We start from the raw sequence: 17,317 nt of genomic DNA, 5'->3' as shown, positions 1-17,317 counted from the left end.
ACTCCTGCAAGGCCTTGTCCTTATCCTGGAGAGACTTAAAAAGTGCAGCAGCAGCAGCACCAAAAAGATTTTTATTATCCAAAGGAACATCTAACATATTGGCCTTAATGCCATTAGGCAAAACCTGAAGACGAAGCCATGAGTAATGCCTCGTGACAGAACCAAATGCAGCAGCCTTGGAGGAAGCATCAACAGCATCTTAACTGCACTTAAAATGGCGGGCAATTTGAGAGGTGGAACCCAACAAGGAAAGGGCAGAGGCCTTCCCTCAGAGTCAAGATCATCAGAGATTACCAGATAAACCTGAGAAAGGAAGGCCAAAACATACCTAATCATGAGTCTGGTAGTTAATGGCCCTAAAGGATAAAGTGGCTTGCAATATAAACCTTTTTGCCTAGCCTCTCCTTGGCCTTACTATCCTTGTCTGATGGAACTAGCTTGGTTGAGGGCAAAAGCTTGGATGGTTTGTCTGAAAAGACAGACACTACAGAAGGATCAGCAGAAGGGTATTTATACAAGAATTTACATTTATCAGGTACCTTATAAAAATCTGTCAGGTTTCTTGGGAGCTGGGGGCTGAGAATTAGAGGCCATAAAAGTTTCTGAGAAAGTGTCCACCATGGCAGCCACAACAGGGGAAACAGCCAGCATAAGATTTTGGAGACTCCATCTGAAGGATCTCATAATACCTCTTCTGAGTATCAGAAACTTAACAGCAATCTCACTTAAGAAATTCCATCATACAGGTAACAGCATCCCCAAAAGAGAGTTCCTCTAAAGGATCCATAATCCAAGGGGAAGGGATTTGGGAAGAGTAAGCTAAGGACTCTTCAAAGAGTTCTCATCCTCAGAGGAATCCAGTTTGTTAAGTCTTTTAACAGGCGTGGAAGACTGGGGGATTAGGCACAGACTCCTCTTGAGGAGATTGCAAAGCCATTAAAGCATTAAACACCCCCAGAGTAAAATCCTGCCATTCACATTAGAGATCTTTAACTGTGAGGAAGATGCTCGGGGTTTTGGTTTCTTTTTCTGCGGGACATCCACTCGAAGCACCCTAGAAGGGTCAGAACCTTCACGACATCCAATAAGTGTAGTAGGCCTATCAATATTAAAGAAAAAGAAAATGAGGAGAAGCCCCAACAGGTCACATATATAAAAAGTAACAGCTCAGTAACCAGTACAGAAGAAAGGCATTCAGTTCGATGGTCAGTGATGGTGTTCGGACTGGCAGCAAAGAAGTTCTGAGTGTGTACGTCCGTACATCACTTTTATACTCTACACCTTGTGCGGGGAGCATACACATGCCATACCGCACCTGTAAGTACTGAAGGCTTTGGTATACTGGCCGGATGTTGGGCTGCCCTTGGCAGGAGATCCCTTCAGTTATAAGTACTCAAATTACCCTTAGAACAGTAAATATTTTTGTCTAACAACTTAACAATTTTCTTACCAGTGTACCTATGAAATGTGTCTTGTTTGTAGGTGTTTCGGTTTGATCCAAGGACATGTTCATGGCTGCAAGTTGCTGGTATGCTAGAGAAGCGCACTCGATTTCATGCTGATGTGGTATCAGAACAGATTATTGCCGTAGCAGGAGGAACACTACTGGGGAACCTTACCAACACAGTAGAAGAATACAAACCAGCTGAAAACAAATGGGAATTCACCACCCCTTTTCCTGTAGCAGTGGCAGACCATGCTGGAGCAACTCATAAGGGAATTCTCTATATTTCAGGTCTGTGTAAATGAGTATAAAACAATATGGTTTTGAAATTTAAAAGTCAAAGGTAATGGTACAACCAAAGATTTTAGACTTATTGCAGTATCACAAAGTCAACATCTTTTATTTCATCCACATTAAGTGCAGTACTTAGAAAGTTTTATTTTTATTACTTAAAGGCCTTTAACCTCCCCGCTATAAGTTATGAATTCATTTTTAAGGCTTGGTGTGGATAAGGACTGAAGCATACTATTCAAAGCATAAACCAGCTATCCACTCACTATCCCATGCAATGTTTAATATTTGTGTACATGTAGGACTAAAGTTTATGTAGTTTATTGCGTTATGCACACAGTCAAATTATAGTAGACTGGACTCACTCAATTGTTTCAGCAACTCCACCAATGAATGAAGTTACATAAAGCATATACATGTTGCAGTCCAAATGAACACAGCCTTTAAAAGTTTTTCAGGTTTAAGCAGGTTTATTTACAAAGAAAAAAAAACATTCCGCCAAAATATAAGTCTTTAACAGAAATACAGTATTTCAATTCAATCTTTTGACAGTTTTCACTAAATATAAGGTGATCTGCCAAAAGCAGCCCAGAACAAAACAGTTATTTACAAAACTTCAGGCTCTGCCCAAACCAACATGTATTTTAGATAACCTGAGAAGACTTTTAGAAGGCAGGATGAATGCATTTTGAAGGTGTTCCTGAAAGGACGGTTTGAAGGAAATCCTCTGCTGGTCTCAAAGTCCTCCTTTCAGGGACTCCTTTTAACTATTTGTGTCACTCCCTACCACTGGCTCCAGACAGGGCCAGTGTGTGATCAATCGAGAGCCCAAGATAATGACAATTTGGCAGGGGAGGAAAGGTTGAAGATGGATGAAAAACACAGGTTTATAATACAATGCAATTATGGTAAGTAATATAACTTTCTCATTCAATGCCTTTTCTGCAGGTGTCAAAAACCCTGGAAGGACTCATGGAAGGATGTCCTAAAGGATGGTGGAGCCAAAGGAAGGCCAAGACTCAGACTGCACGTCCAGCTTGTAATGAGAGATAAATGTGTGCACTGTAGAAATTGCATCAGCGCAAATGTCATCAATAGCGACTCTAGAGAAGAAACATGTAGAGGATGCCACAGCCCTAGATGAATGAGCTTTTAGGTTTGCAAGGCAGTGACAGTCCCTTGGCTCTACAGACAAAGATAATGCAATTGGATAGCCACCTGGACAGTGAGACCTTGGAATCACTAGTTCCCAATTTAGCTTTAGAAAAAAAGAGAAAAACTTGGTCAGATTTTCTGAAGTCTTAGGTACAATGTAAACAGAAATGTAATTGACTATGAGCATCCAATAAATATGAGAGATATTCACCCTTGTTTGAGAAACTGGAGGGTGAAAGCCAGGAGATTAATCGCCTGATTCAAAGCAAAGTCAGAAGGAACATTGGGAAAGTAGTTAGTGTTCAGTGAGAAACTACCTTTATGAAAGACAAAATATGGTAATTTGCATGACAAGGTTTGGAGGTTTACTCAAGACCAGAGTCAAATAGTAATACTCAAGCTGGAATGGGATGTCTTAGAGGAGGCCATAAGAGAAAGGCACCCCTAAAAAATTCTTTAGACAATTTTAATGACACAAAAGGAGTCTGGGCTTCACCAACATGAAAATTCAATATAGCGGCCAACTCAACTTTGATGGTAGAGTGGCTTGCTCCTCCATGGATAATCTAGAATCAATAGTAAAGGAGCAGAGAAAGAATCAAGATGGTTGTCCAATGCCCATACAGAAAATATCTTCCACTTGCGTCCTCAAACTTTCCTGGTGGGAAATTTTTGAGATGACTAGATGTGAATCACAGTGGGCAAAAGTCTGGAATTTCTGTCCATCACTGGAAGTGGAGAAACCAAATGGTAAACTTCAGGGATTTGATGTCTGAGTGAGGCTTGCCAGACAGGTAAGAGATCAATCTGGAAGAAGGTCCAGCATCCAGGTAAGGCTCACCAGAAAGGGGAACCATACCTGTTGAGGCTAAAAAGAGGGTGATGAGGATATCCCTTTGCTTTGCACCAGGCCTCTTTCAGCAGAAATCTGGTTATGAGGGGAGTTGAAGAATAAGCGTAAAGAAGATCTGAGGAACAAGCATGGACTAGAGCTTCCCTCAAGACTACTCTGACTGGGGAATAAGGGCAAAGCAGATGCTGCATCTGATGTTGGTCTGGGTTGCAAACAGATCACAAGAAGGCTCGGCTGAGCAGTTGAAAATTGAGGAAGGCACTGTGGGATTAAGAAACCACTTGTGCAGCAGCAGAATTGACTTACTCAACTTGTCCGCTAATACACAAGACCTCCCCAGGCTATACAATGTGATGAGAAAGTGCTGGGAAGACATCTCCCACTGCCAAACCTTCATGACCTCCAACATAAAGGATACAAATAGGTTCTAGGAAGGCTGCCCTCATTCTCCAGAACACTGATATGAAGATTGACCTTTGGGGCAGACCACATGACTTGGAAAGTCTTTCTCCCCAAAAAAAACCTTTTCTGGAAGGGAAGCATATATGGTTACCAGGGCTCTTGGAGGAGGAAGAACAAAGGTATGCCCTAGAGAAACTAGAGGAAAATTTAGCAACCAGTGTATATGTTGTCTGCAGATCCTGGAGTATCTGAATACAAAGGATAATGATGAACAGACCACTGTACTGAAAAAGTTCACTGTAACACTCATGTGGAATCTGGCATGAGGAACAAGGGTAATACGTGTTGCCGTAAACATAACCTAAAAGATGTAGGATAGATCTTGCCATAGGATTTGGGTGAAACAGGACCAGGGAAGCTTGTCAGTACAGCATTTAATCTTCATTCCGGAAGTTTGGCCATCCATCAGGTGGTGCCCAGGTGGCATCTTGTGGTCTGGACTGGTGTTTATTTGAACTTCTCCAGGTTAATTGGGATCCCTAGTTGACAGCATAACCACAACAAGCAGCAAGCAATGAAAAACAAAGTTTATGTACTTGCCATAACTATAGGTCCATGTTTTCTCTTTCTGTCTGGTTCAACCTATGGTTATTGGATCAGACTTGCATCAGAGGATGGCCACATTCCCAAGACATCAGCTTGTCGAGCTGTGCCTCCTATATCCAAACCATCTTGCTCCTGGGGCTACCTCAGATTGAGTTTGCCCATACCTGATCATGTTCAAAAACTCCATGAGCAAAAACTATGAAAGACCCCAAAATGCAAGGGAAAAGGATTATAGATCACATGAGGTTACTAGGCCAATGACCCTAGGGCCCTTACAAGCCTAGCCAAGTTTTACCTTTATTTCCACAATCAGCACCTATCACTCCTGTCCTAGAGGGACAGAGGTGGAACCCCTGGGGTGAATTTACAGTTACTCATCCAACTGTCCAGATTGCATTTGAAGAGGACAAACGAGGTTCTCTGCTTGACATGAAGTGGGAGTCTGTTCCAAAGGTGTGATAACCTCTGGGATTCAAATCTGTTCCTCCAGCAGATTCTATTAATGTCACATACCAGGTTAAGGTCATTACAGTGAGTAACCAGTGGACCATTTGACTTATAGATATGCACCATTTCCAATAAAGCAGGGTCAAAGATTGCCTTATGTGCAAGGCAGAGATTGCCTCTGAGTAGTCTGTATGAAACAGAATAAAGTGATGGTGATTTCAGACGATCCTCATAGGACATCACAGGACAGATGCTGAAGACCTTGAATTTTCCTTGTTTGGAACTTTTGTGGTCTCTCCAACTGATGCATCTGCTTGGAAATGTACATACCAAAAGGGGCATTGTACTCGATTATTGGCCTGATTAGGGAAGAGCACAGGGAGGTTATACCTTCTTTTTTCTGGAGGCAATGCCCTTACTTAGGAGATGAGCAATATAAAATGTCTTTCTTACCACTGTGGAGACATGACCAAAGGTAAGGTTGCTGTCAACCTGTGTGCCCAGGTCTCTCACCACTGAGTGCATACTTAGGGTGTTGTTATTGATGTGATAGTTATCAGAAACATCACTCTTATCAAAAAGAATGATATTACATTTTACCTTCTTGTAGGATGATGACATTGTTTGGAGATTCTATGACCACTCCCAGTTTGCAGTCATCAGCAAACTTTGTCAGCCACAGAACTTAAGTTTTAGCTTGCACTTCACGAGAAATAGATTCCAAACAGTAGAGGTCCCAGGACTGATCCTTGTGGAGCACCACTGGTTACTGGGCTGCTACTGGAGGTGGATTCCCCTATTTTGACTATATGAGTTCTATGAGTGAGCCAGTTAACAACCCATCTAATAATATACGGGTTGATACCTAGCTGGGTGAGTTTGGCAATTATGCCTGAGTGGGGCATAGTTTCAAAAGCCTTGGCTAAGTCTAAGTAGGCTGTTATGCACAGATTTCACCTCTTCAAGGGCCTTGGTGAATGCCTCGAAGAAGTCCGCCAGGTTTAATAGGCATGATCTCCCTTTGACAAATCCAAATTAAGTTGGGTTAAGTGTTTGGAGTTTAACAATGTCTTTGTTGACGAGGTCCATGATGATTCTCTCCATGGCCTTGAAGATAAGGCAAGTCAGGATAATAGGTCTATAGTTCCCAGGGTCAGTGGAGGCACCACCTTTGTACACAGGGATAATGGTGACCTTTTTCCATTCAACTGGGATGAAGCTAGTGCTTAGACTATGATTGAAGAGTTCCCAATGGCGTTGCTAATTCTTGACTGAACCTATGAAGGATGCAGCCTGGGATGTTATCAGGTCCCATGGATGCTGTGTTTGTGATCTTAGAGAGGGCGTTCACAACCTGCTCTTTAGAGATATTGGGTAGAGGATAGGTGGGAGCTATGTCTTGGGGTAAAGTGTGGTGGGGAAAGGGGAGTGAAGTTTTCACAGAACCTGTTGGTTAACAGGCTGGCAATGTTCACAGGCTCGGTATTTGCGGTATCATTCACTACCAGTTTGGCACAAACTCAAGCCTTTCCTTTTAGGTTACAGATGTAGCTAAAGAACACCTTATGGTTGTCTTTAGGTGAGTAAGCTAATTTGGATTCATGGTTAGTTTTGGAGGACTTCACAAGGAGTCTTGTTTGTTTGTTTAAGCTGAGGAGGGAGTGTTATCAGTTTGGGGCTCGCCCTTCTTACTCTTAGACAGCAATTTCTTCCTCTTATTGTAAAGCCTGTTAATAGCAGTTGCCCACCAGACAGGTTTGCTCTTCATTGAAGAGCTTGTCTAGGTCCCATCAGGTATGGCCAAGTCAATGCAGTTGTTCAGGTGTTTGTATAAATCATTTGTGTAGAACTCAGCATAGTTGCCAGTTCCATCTGAGGGAGGAGGTGCAGTGAATCTATTTATGTCATCTCATAAGAGGTTACAATCTGCTTTGGAGAAGGTTAAGATCTCCCTGACTGTCATTCCACAGTTAAGAGGCTTGCCAAAAAAGGTTGGGGTTGGGACTGGAGGGAGGGAAGGCTGAACTAGACGGAGAGTGACAACATAGATCTATTTTTATGGTATGTACATAACTTTCATATTCAATGTTGTCTTTTCTATCCAAATTCAACCTGTGGGACAAGGTCCCAAGCCATGCAAAAACCTAGGGGAGGTCTCACAAAGGAGGATATTGTACAACACAGAGGAACCAAAGGAAGCCCCGGACATCAAACTGAACATCCAATTTGTAGTGGGACACAAAGGTGTGAGGACCAACCCAGGTAGCAGCTTCACAAATCTCGTCCAATACAGCTATGGAGAAGAATGCTGTAGTAGTAGTCATAGTCCTTGTAGAATGTCCTTTTGGTTCACCTCTCAAGGGCTTTCCTTTCAAACTATATCCAAAGTAGATACAATCAGCACTTGGAGACAGTAACTTTAGACACTGCATGCCCAACTGGGCTTCTGAAAAAAACAGCAATTTATTAGACTTTCTGAAAGCTTTTGTTCTATCCAAGTAAAAGCTCAATTGTCTGTGAACATCAAGACAATGCAGCAAATATTCCCCCTCATTAGAAAACTCAGGAAAACACAGACAAATGAATGGAGTGACTCAAACTTTTTTCTGTAGCCACCTTAGGAAGAAAAGAAGGGTCCATGCGCAAAGTAATCCGGTCTTTATGAAAAATTAGGTATGGAGGTACTGACAAGAGGGCCTGCAACTCTGAAACTCGCTTGGCAAATGTAACCACTACCAAAAACAGTCTTCAAAGATAACTTTAAGACAAAAAGAGAAGCAGCCAAAACTTGAAGCACGATGGGCAAATCCCAAGAAATGACATTTTTGTTTAACTGGACGACACAACATGACAAAAAGGTGGCCTTGAGGAAAGCCTTGGAAATTTTGAGAGTTGCTAAAGGCATACTGTCTCCACCAATGTGGAACCTGGAAATAGCTGCCAATTGCACCTTGATAGTAGAATAACTTGTGCCAGAGTGAAATAAATCCTCCGAGAATTAAAAAATAACCTCTATGGGGGCTGAAAAAGGATCAACCCCCCCTTAATAGTAGTCCAACAAACAAAGTTTCCACTTACAAGCCCAACATGCAAAATGTTCCCACTTGCAAGTATACCCCTAATGAGTAGGCAACTTCTAAGAAGAGGACAAAATATGCATCACTCTGTCAGGAAGCTTGGGATTTCTGGCCATCAGGTCAAGTTACAAAAATTATTTGCAATGACAGACCACATAAAAAAAGGTGGAGGTGTTGCTATTATCTACTCCTCCTCCCATACCATTACTCCTTGCACCAATCATATCACAAGACTTGCCAATGCAAAAATCACAATTGGTCTACTAAAAATCAACAACCACAAGTCCATATGCATAGGCGCACTCTATATTCTCCCAGGCAATAACACTCAAAACACTTGAAGATATCCTCTCCTGGTTTTCCTCTACCATCAAAAATGAGACCTAAATCCTTGGTGATATGAACACTAACTGGGCCTCATTTAACTCCCAAGCCCCTTCCCACACTATCAATCTGTTCAATTTCTCCCAACTAATACTTGCTCCAACTTGGCCAAATAAAGATGGTACCTCCGGGACCATCAATCCCATCCCAACCTTATCTCAAATGCTGGAATACTTCCAGACCCTCTCAGTGACCACCTACCAGCCTTTGCTGACCATCTCCCCTCTCCTCTACAAAAACACCACCACTACATTCAAACCTGCATCTTCTCCTCCTTCAACCCTCTAATTTTCTCAGAATGTCTAAAGCATACTGACTGGACCCATCTAAAAACCCTATAACTCGACAATGCTGTATTTTATTTCAACCAGTCATTCCTAAACCAGCAAGCCCCCCTTAAGACCAAACACATCAAAACCAATCCCTGCCCCGGGCTCTCAAAAGAAACAAAACTAACAACGCAACAAAGAAACATAAAATGGAAGCAATATCAGAAAAACAAAACATTTAACTCCCTCCTAGAATTTAAGCAACTCCATAACTCTGTAAAAAAAGCTAATAAGACCGCAATGCATACTACTACAAACTTCAATCCGTGCACTCAAGTAATCCTAAAATATTTGGGAATTCCATCTCCTCCATCTTGGTAATAAAGATAACCCGTCCAAACCCCAACCTCACAGACCTTGAAACAGCCACCCAATTCAACTCAATTTTTGTAGACTGTATTGCAAAATTATCCTCCTCTTTCCCACATACCCCCAATCCCATCCCCCCTGCTTCCCCTTCTCCCTGATCACTCACCTCTATCCTCCCCTTTCAGCCTAAAACCCATCCCCATTAGCACAAAAAAAAAGACTTCTCCTCCAGCTCAAACTGTGCTGCAATGCACCTGATAAATTGTCCATCAACCTTTCTCAAACTATCTGCAGACAGCATAGCCTTTCCCATTTCTATTCTTATAAATAGATCCATTCAAGAATCCTATGTCCCATCTATCTGGCAGCATGCTTACATCATCCCACTTTACAAAGGAGCCAAAAACACAGACCCCACCAATTTCAGACCTACTGCCATCCTTTCTTCACTTTCTAAAATACTAGAAAACGTTATCCATTCACAACTGATGCATACCTAACCCATGGCAATCTCCTCACCCCTACTCAACATAGCTTCCGCACTGGCCACAGTACCATGACTGCCCTCCTTTCCTTTCTTGAAACCATTAACTAGGCGCACGACTCTGGTAAATTCGCATCTACACTGTTTCTGGATCTTTCAAAGGCTTTTGACACCATCTCCCACCCCTTACTCCTATCCCAACTCTCCTTCCTCCATCTCTCTCCTACCACCATAGCCTGGTTCTCCAGCTACCTCTCTGACTGCCAACAAGCTGTCCATTGGAAATAATAAACCTCTCCCTTCCTGCCTACAACCACTGGTGTGCCCCAAGGTTCTGTCCTAAGTCCTCTACTCTTCAACACATTTATCAACAACTTCCACCACTCCATCCTCGAAGCCTCACTCATCCAGTATGCAGATGACTCCACTATCATCTGCTCAGCTTACTTCCCCCTCTGAACTCCTATCAAAAACCCAATTAGCCTTCTCTAAAACAGAAACCTGGATGCAAACCCATCAACAGGCCCTACACACTAACAAAACTAAACTGATATCTTCACTCCTTCTAGAAACACCACTGTCAACATAAACTCACTCTCCATACTCAGCCAGAATAACTCCCTTGAAATTGTTCCCAATACCAAACTGCTCTGTGTCACCACTGATGAAAATCTAAAATTTGACACCCACATCCACTCCTCCATCAGAAAAACCCATCAGAAACTAAGTCTCCTTTACAGACACAACCACTACCTCAGCCCCTCCACCAGACAAATCTTAGCTTCCTCCTATCTTCTCCCCTATCTTATGTATGGCGCTCCTCTGTTTACCAATCTCCAGCATGGCCTACAATCCAAACTAGAGTCCTGTTACCACAAAATTTGCAACCAATTCAAAACACTCATCCCACCATTGCCACTCCCTCTGTACCCTGCAATGGCTCGATCTTCCCAACTACATGATATTCCTCCAGCTCACCACTGCCCACAAGTTCATCTTCAAACCTTCAAACTGCCCCTCTCTCACTACAGCCTTAACCCCCTACATACCTAACCATTCACTCAGATATGAAAACCAAAATCTCCTACAAATCTAAAAACCCTCACGTCCTCCTGGCCAACTCCTACTATCCTACTCCATAGCTAAACAGTGGAACTCTCTCCCCTTTCTCATTCGCAACATATCTAACCATAACAATTTCAAATCTCAATTGTGCTCCCATTTATCTTCCAAATGGGAATGCCCATTGTCATGCTCCAACTTGATCTTTCCCCTCTAAACCCTATCTCATTATCTTGTCCATCCTTTACAGTACTTAGATATTATTCTCAATATTTCCACTAAGACATGCCTGGACAATTCTCCTACTGCACCAAGGATGGCCTATTCCATAATATGAAACTAATATCTGCACCAGAGATGGCAGACTCCATAATATGATACTCATTTCTGTATATGTATATATATATATATATATATATATATATATATATATATATATATATATATTTATTTATATAAAAAACATTTGTCTTGATTACACTACTGCTTTGTGTACTTGTATGCTTAATGTACAATGTTCTTGTTATAAAGCTTTTATAAAATTTCTCATATCTGTACTTTACTCATATTGTTGAATATTCTACTGCTTTGTGTACTTGTATACCTAATGTACAATGTCCTTTGTGTATATGTACCTTGCTGTATTCTTGTTCCCTGATTATAATGTCTATGCTTCATATGTCTGTATTATGTTTTTTTTGGAGCTTTTCTCCCCAGGCCTTCACTGGAAATGGACTCTTCTTGGGCCAGTGGACTTCCCTGGTCATCAAACTGAAATAAATAAATAAATTGGAGGAACCATGCAGTCAACTTTAGGGATTTAAGGTTGGGCAGGTCCAGACCTGCAGGATGAAAAGTCAGATCTATAATGGGATCCACGACCAAAGAAGGGTAAGTTCAGAAGAGGCCAAATCTTAGATCTGATTCAGCCGTTACTAAAGCTTGTGGCCAACTGAAACTCTTGTGCTCTTCCTTGCCCATAACCCCCCAAACCCTAACATACCTCGGATCTTGTTTGCTAGGGGACATGACTACTAAATATTAGAATATTGTTCCTAACAAAGGAAAACAGTTTCTGGAGCTTTTTAAAAGACACTGTGATGTCTTTATAGTATCTCGTTCTTCCAGATGTCCACGGCGACACAGGTTGGGGGTTGGTGGGTGGGAGGTTGAGGAAGAATGAAAATGGACAACACAGTTATGGTAAGTACATAACTTCTTTATCTGACATTGTCCATTTTCATTCATTCCTCAACCACTGCAAAATTGTCACTAGCTACCGGATATCCTGAGTGGACTCTAAGGAAGGATGTTCCTGAGCATGGTTGAATCAAAGGCTGCTCTTCCCCTTGAGTCCAATTTGTAATGAGTATTAAAAGTATGAGGATTAGACCAAGTAAAAGCTGCATGTGTCATCCATGGAATGACTGGATAAAAATACTGACAAGGTTGCCATAGATCTTGTAGACTGAGCTCTTACAGGTTTTGTTAATAAAATGCCAGATTTAATACGGACAAAGGCTATGCAATCCATAATCCATCTTGCCAATGTTACCTTTGTAACAGATTTACCTAATTTGTTTTCTGCAAAGGATATAAAGAACTGATCAGATTGCATTTCCTAATGTCTTTTGTTATTGTGCAAGTAGAAGCACAGCTGTCTGTGAACATCCAGCAAATGTAACATATATTCACCTTTATTTTTGAATTTTGGAAAGAAAATGGGCCAGCTAATAGATAAACTGATATTGAATTCTGACACCACCAAATGGAAGCTTTATGGGAAGATAAAAGTATATGATGTACAGGGGACAACAGTATATGTTATTTGGCTATTTGGAGAAACCACACTGTTAAGCTTGAGGTTTGAGATGTCTGTATGAGTCATGCCTGTTGCATGAGACAGCAGGTCTGGAATCGGATCAAGAAACCAAGGTGAGTAAAGATGATGCCTAAAGGAAGGCAAACCAAACCTGTTGAGGCCAGAAAGCTGCAATGAGGATGGCTTTGCTCTTTAACCTTGCAGTTTTCTTAGGAATTTGGGAATCGGTGGGGTTAGTGGATAAGCATAGAGAAGACCAGAGGGCCAATCGTGGAGCAGAGCATCCCTCGGTGATTCCCTCGTTGGGGGGATTAGGGGAAAACGTTGTTGCATTTGTTGTTCAGGGAAGACTCAAAAGGATTTCAACAAGGCTGGCCCCATCGACAGAAGATCGCTTCCATCGCTTTTTTGTTGAGAGACCTCTCCTGAGATAGTATAATGGGCCTGCACAATTTGTTTGCTATGTTGGACTTCCCAGGAATGTGCATTGCTATCAATAAACAGTTGAATGAGATTCCCCAATGCCACACTGAGATTCTTGATGCAAGGGACAAGACCTACTTCCTCCTTGTTTGTTGATGTACCAAATTACTGACATATTGTCCATTTGGACTACAATGGTCCCCAGAGGTACAGCATCCTGAAAAGCTTGAAGCACTAAAAGCAGTGCTCTCATCTCCAGGACATTAATATGCAAATTGGTCTCTTCAGGGACCAAGTGCCATGGACTGTTTTCCCCAGGAAGTGCTCCACCCACCCAATCTAGGATGCATCCATAGTCACTATGGTTTGAGGGAAAATGAAAGGACGGCCTAGTAAAAGCTGGTATGACCTTATCCACCCTCAAAGTTACTTCTTACATGCCTGTGTGATCCTTATTTGAACTGACATCCATTGATAAAGACTTGACCACTGAAAAATTCTCATTTGATACCTTGCCAGGGGAATAAGAATCACAGCCGCTGACACTGACACAAGGCTTGTAAAATCAATCGGGCAAACATTTTGGTGTTGTAAATGAGTTTTGCAACCTGGAATCTTAATGTTTGTACTCTATTTAATGGAAGCGAAGCTGTTGTAGAAACTGCATTGAAATCTACCCCTATGAATTCCAGTGTTTGAGATTGCTGCAACTGAGATTTGTTATTTTGTTGTAATCCCCAGAAGGGAGCCAGTTTGGAGTAGCTGGTTTCTTGCTATTATTAGTAGATGCCTACTCGGAATGGTAATGATCCAGTCGTCTAAATACAGAAACATCTAGAATCCTTGCAGTCTCAAGTAAGCCGCCCCCACTGCCATGCATTTGGTGAACACCCTGGAGGCTGTGGTGAAACCAAAGGGCAGGGCTCGGAACTGGTAATGACTGGCTCTCAGCCAGAAGCGTAAAAACGTTCTGGATCACCTGTTCATTTTTATGTGATAGTATGCGCATCTTGAAGGTCTATTGGGCACATCCAATCGTCCTTGCCTAGAAATGGCAGGATGGACTGAACCATAAGCATCTGAAACTGAGTGTTGAACTGACTTGCTCAAGTTGCTGAGATCCAGAACTGGTCTCCAGTTCCGTGTTATCCTTGGCACTAAAAAAAATCTTGAGCAACTTCCAGATCCTTTCTTGTCTACTGGGACCTCTTGGATGACTTTTTCTAGAAGCTTTTGTATTTCTAGTGCTGCTGCTTTTCTCTGATTGGGTGGAAAATTGGGAAACTTTTGGGAAAATGGAGGTGGAAGGGAATTATACAGCCTCTGGAAAAAATCCTCTGCGCCTGTCTTTTGCAATATCTAGCCAAGCTCTCTGGTGCAGCGATAAACAATCCCAAGGGACAATTGGGCCTTCTTTCATGAGCACTGGCAGGGCCTGTCAGAAAAAGTCTCTTTAGACCCCTGGTTTTGCAGACCACCTCTGCAGCATGGGCAGTGTCTTCCATAGCATTCCCCCCCTCTGCTTCTGGGGAAACCATCTCCAGTTGGATCTTGGAAAGGACCCAGAGACTTCTTGAACCACATTTTCCACCCCCCTTGTTGGTTTCTAGAAAAGGTCCTTTGAGGGTTTGAAAAAAGCTACGCCTACAGCACAGAGTCTCTTTCCATCTTTCTCGCACCTGGACAGTGCGTTCTTCACTTTGGAGCCAAACAAGGAAGTTGTGTCAAAAGGAGCAATGACAAAAAAGACTTGAAGGGCTCTGCAAAATCACACATACACATCCAGGCATGTCTCCATATTAAGATGGCTGAACCTGCCACCCTTGAGATAGCCTCAGCTGCATGAGAGCTAAGCCTCATGGACAAGTTTAAGATGGACTGAAGGGTTGTCAACTGTGAAGTTACCGAAGCGTGCAGTAGTGGTCCCTGAAAGAGTATTTGACAATTCCTTAATTAAAACTTTGTAACCTTGTGAAATGTGCCAAGTAGTTCAAGGACCTAACAGCAAGGATCGCCGAAGCATAGAAATGCTTCCCAAACCTGTCCAAAGCCCTGGACTCTTTATTAGGGGGTTGGAAAGTGGAAATTAGTTCCACAAGTTCCTTCTTTGTGGTCACCGCCACAACCATGGCATCTACTGGTACTCACTTGCTCCAGTGTTCCTTTCCTGTCAGAGGTGCAAGAATTTGGTCCAGTCTCTTCGGGATAGGTTCAACTGCATTAGGTTCCTTCCATGCCAGCTAAACAGTCAAATCAATGAGCCCATCAGTGGGCAGAGTTACCCAGGAGGTAGACTGTCCAGATCTAAATGCCTCCAGAAACACGGATTCCTCCAGGGAAGGATTTTTGGAGGACCAACCACCCTGTTGCTTGAGAATCTCCAAAATGTCTCCAAATGAGATGTCTTTGGGTGGTGATTTCGGGGATCCTTCCCCTTCATCAAAATCCATGTCATCTGTGACAGATTCCTGAGAGGAATCAAAGTGTCTCCTTTTGCACCTTCTCTTCCGGGGTACTTCCTTGGTGGGATGTTCCAGGGAGGTGTCGGAAGAGAGAGTAATACCCGGCAAGGTAGTCTGAAGGGGTTGGAATGGCTGTCCCTGTGGAGCTGAATGTAGAGGCTCTTGGCGCAGATTCACATGGGACACCAAAGGAAGATCCAATGGGACAGAGACCATCTGTCCTGCCAAAGGAGAGAAAACTCTCTCCACTATGTCAAAGGCAGACCCATCCAGGGGAGAAGGAATCTGATGGAGAAGAGAAGTCTTGCTTCTGTCCCATCGGCTCCATCTGCTCCGAAAGTAATCCAACAGAGGCAGAAAGGCGAGCTGAATGGGGTAGAGGGTCTGAGGGGCAGAGACAGCTCTAAACACTTAGGAGTCGCCTCCAACACCTTGGATCAAACTGGAGTGCTTCGGCTCCAGAGAGCCAGTCTGCTTTGAACCTATTGGAGCTGGGGCGCTCAGGGAAACCTTTGGATCAGAGGACACCAACACTCTTGGATCCAAACCAGATGGTCTCAGCAAACTCACATCCAAGGACTCCGAAACGAAGTGTCGAATTGGAGAAGGAGCCGATACTGGAGGAGTAGAGCTAGTGAAGGCTTCCTGACCTGAGGCAGTTGGAGCGGGGAGAGCCCTCATCTGTATCTACACCAAGAAAAACTTCATTTTTCTATCCACATCAGCTTCAGTGATGCTCCTATAAAAATGAGATGAAGCAATAGATGGCAACTTGAACCACCTTCTCTGGAGGAAGGGAGACAGGACTCTAGAAGGAACTGGATCTATAGTTGGAGAGTATCAGACCTGAGGCAGTACCTTCACAGCTGAAGTACTCCGATCTGAAAATGTTTTAGGGGATGTTGGGGAAATCTTGGAGCCGAACAGCTTCAGATCAAGCTTGTACTTTTTGAGTGTTGGCTCTGTAGACAATGGAGTTGAAGAATCCTTTTTCAGTGTGTCCTTGGAAATTATTTTAGGGGAGTGAACCCAAAACATGGCTTTTGAAAAAGAAGTTGGCAGTAGACCTTCTAAAATTAATTTGTTTTTTCAGTCTGCTATAGCTTGCGGATTAAAAGTTTGACATATGTCACAATGCACATTAAGGTGCTCTAGGCCTAAGCAGCAGACGCAGAGGTCATGAGTGTCAGAATAAGGTAAGCTTATGGCTACATTTTTTGCACTTCTTAAAAATCTTTTCTCAGACATCACAGAATAATGCCAAATAGTAAGAAAAGAGATTTTTTTTTTTTTGAAAAAGGGTAAGGAACAGGATAATCAAGTACGAACAATGGTACTGAAGAATACACCGTGTAAAAAGGAAGGTTGTCAGAAAAAGGTTTTTAAAGCCTAAGTAAAAATACTAGCAATGGTATTAGAGAAATACAGTATGTGTATGCAGTTATAGAAAAATTTGAAAGAAATGATCAAAAAAAGCACTTATCTCAAATACGCTCGAGAGCAAAGCTGACCACATCTAGACACGAAAGCAGCAAATGAGATCCAAGGTATGTTAGGGGTTGGTGCATTATGGGTAGGGAGGAGCTCAAGAGTTTCAGTTGGCCATGAGCTATAACAGCAGCCAAGTTGTATCCAGGGTTTGGATCTGAACCCAATTGGTTGAGGAATGAATGAAAAGTGACATCAGATCTGTAATTACATAAACTGAAAGTCAACTCACGAAAAACACTCTGAAAGCTCACTTGAGTTTACAGCAACCACGTCCAA

General features: G+C 42.5%; 2 protein-coding genes across 3 annotated transcripts in view; one reads left to right on the top strand and one right to left on the bottom strand.

Moving 5' to 3' along the window:
* Positions 1–17,317, bottom strand: part of DPP7 (dipeptidyl peptidase 7) — a 2,619,404-nt gene that overhangs the window by 1,124,215 nt on the left and 1,477,872 nt on the right. The gene's annotated exons all lie outside the window — the stretch shown is intronic.
* The window catches only part of LOC122790859 (kelch-like protein 9), a 459,563-nt gene that overhangs the window by 238,897 nt on the left and 203,349 nt on the right, over positions 1–17,317 (top strand). The window contains exon 2 of the mRNA XM_044058508.1: positions 1,483–1,735. Coding sequence (XP_043914443.1) covers positions 1,483–1,735 — 253 coding nt within the window. The remainder of the gene's footprint in view (positions 1–1,482; positions 1,736–17,317) is intronic.

This window comes from Protopterus annectens, chromosome 16.part0 (genome assembly GCF_019279795.1).
Source record: "Protopterus annectens isolate FY-2018-M chromosome 16.part0, PAN1.0, whole genome shotgun sequence".
In the NCBI taxonomy this organism is placed as follows: domain Eukaryota; kingdom Metazoa; phylum Chordata; order Ceratodontiformes; family Protopteridae; genus Protopterus; species Protopterus annectens.
Note: the sequence above shows the minus strand (reverse complement) of the source record. Positions and strands in the feature narration are given on the sequence as shown.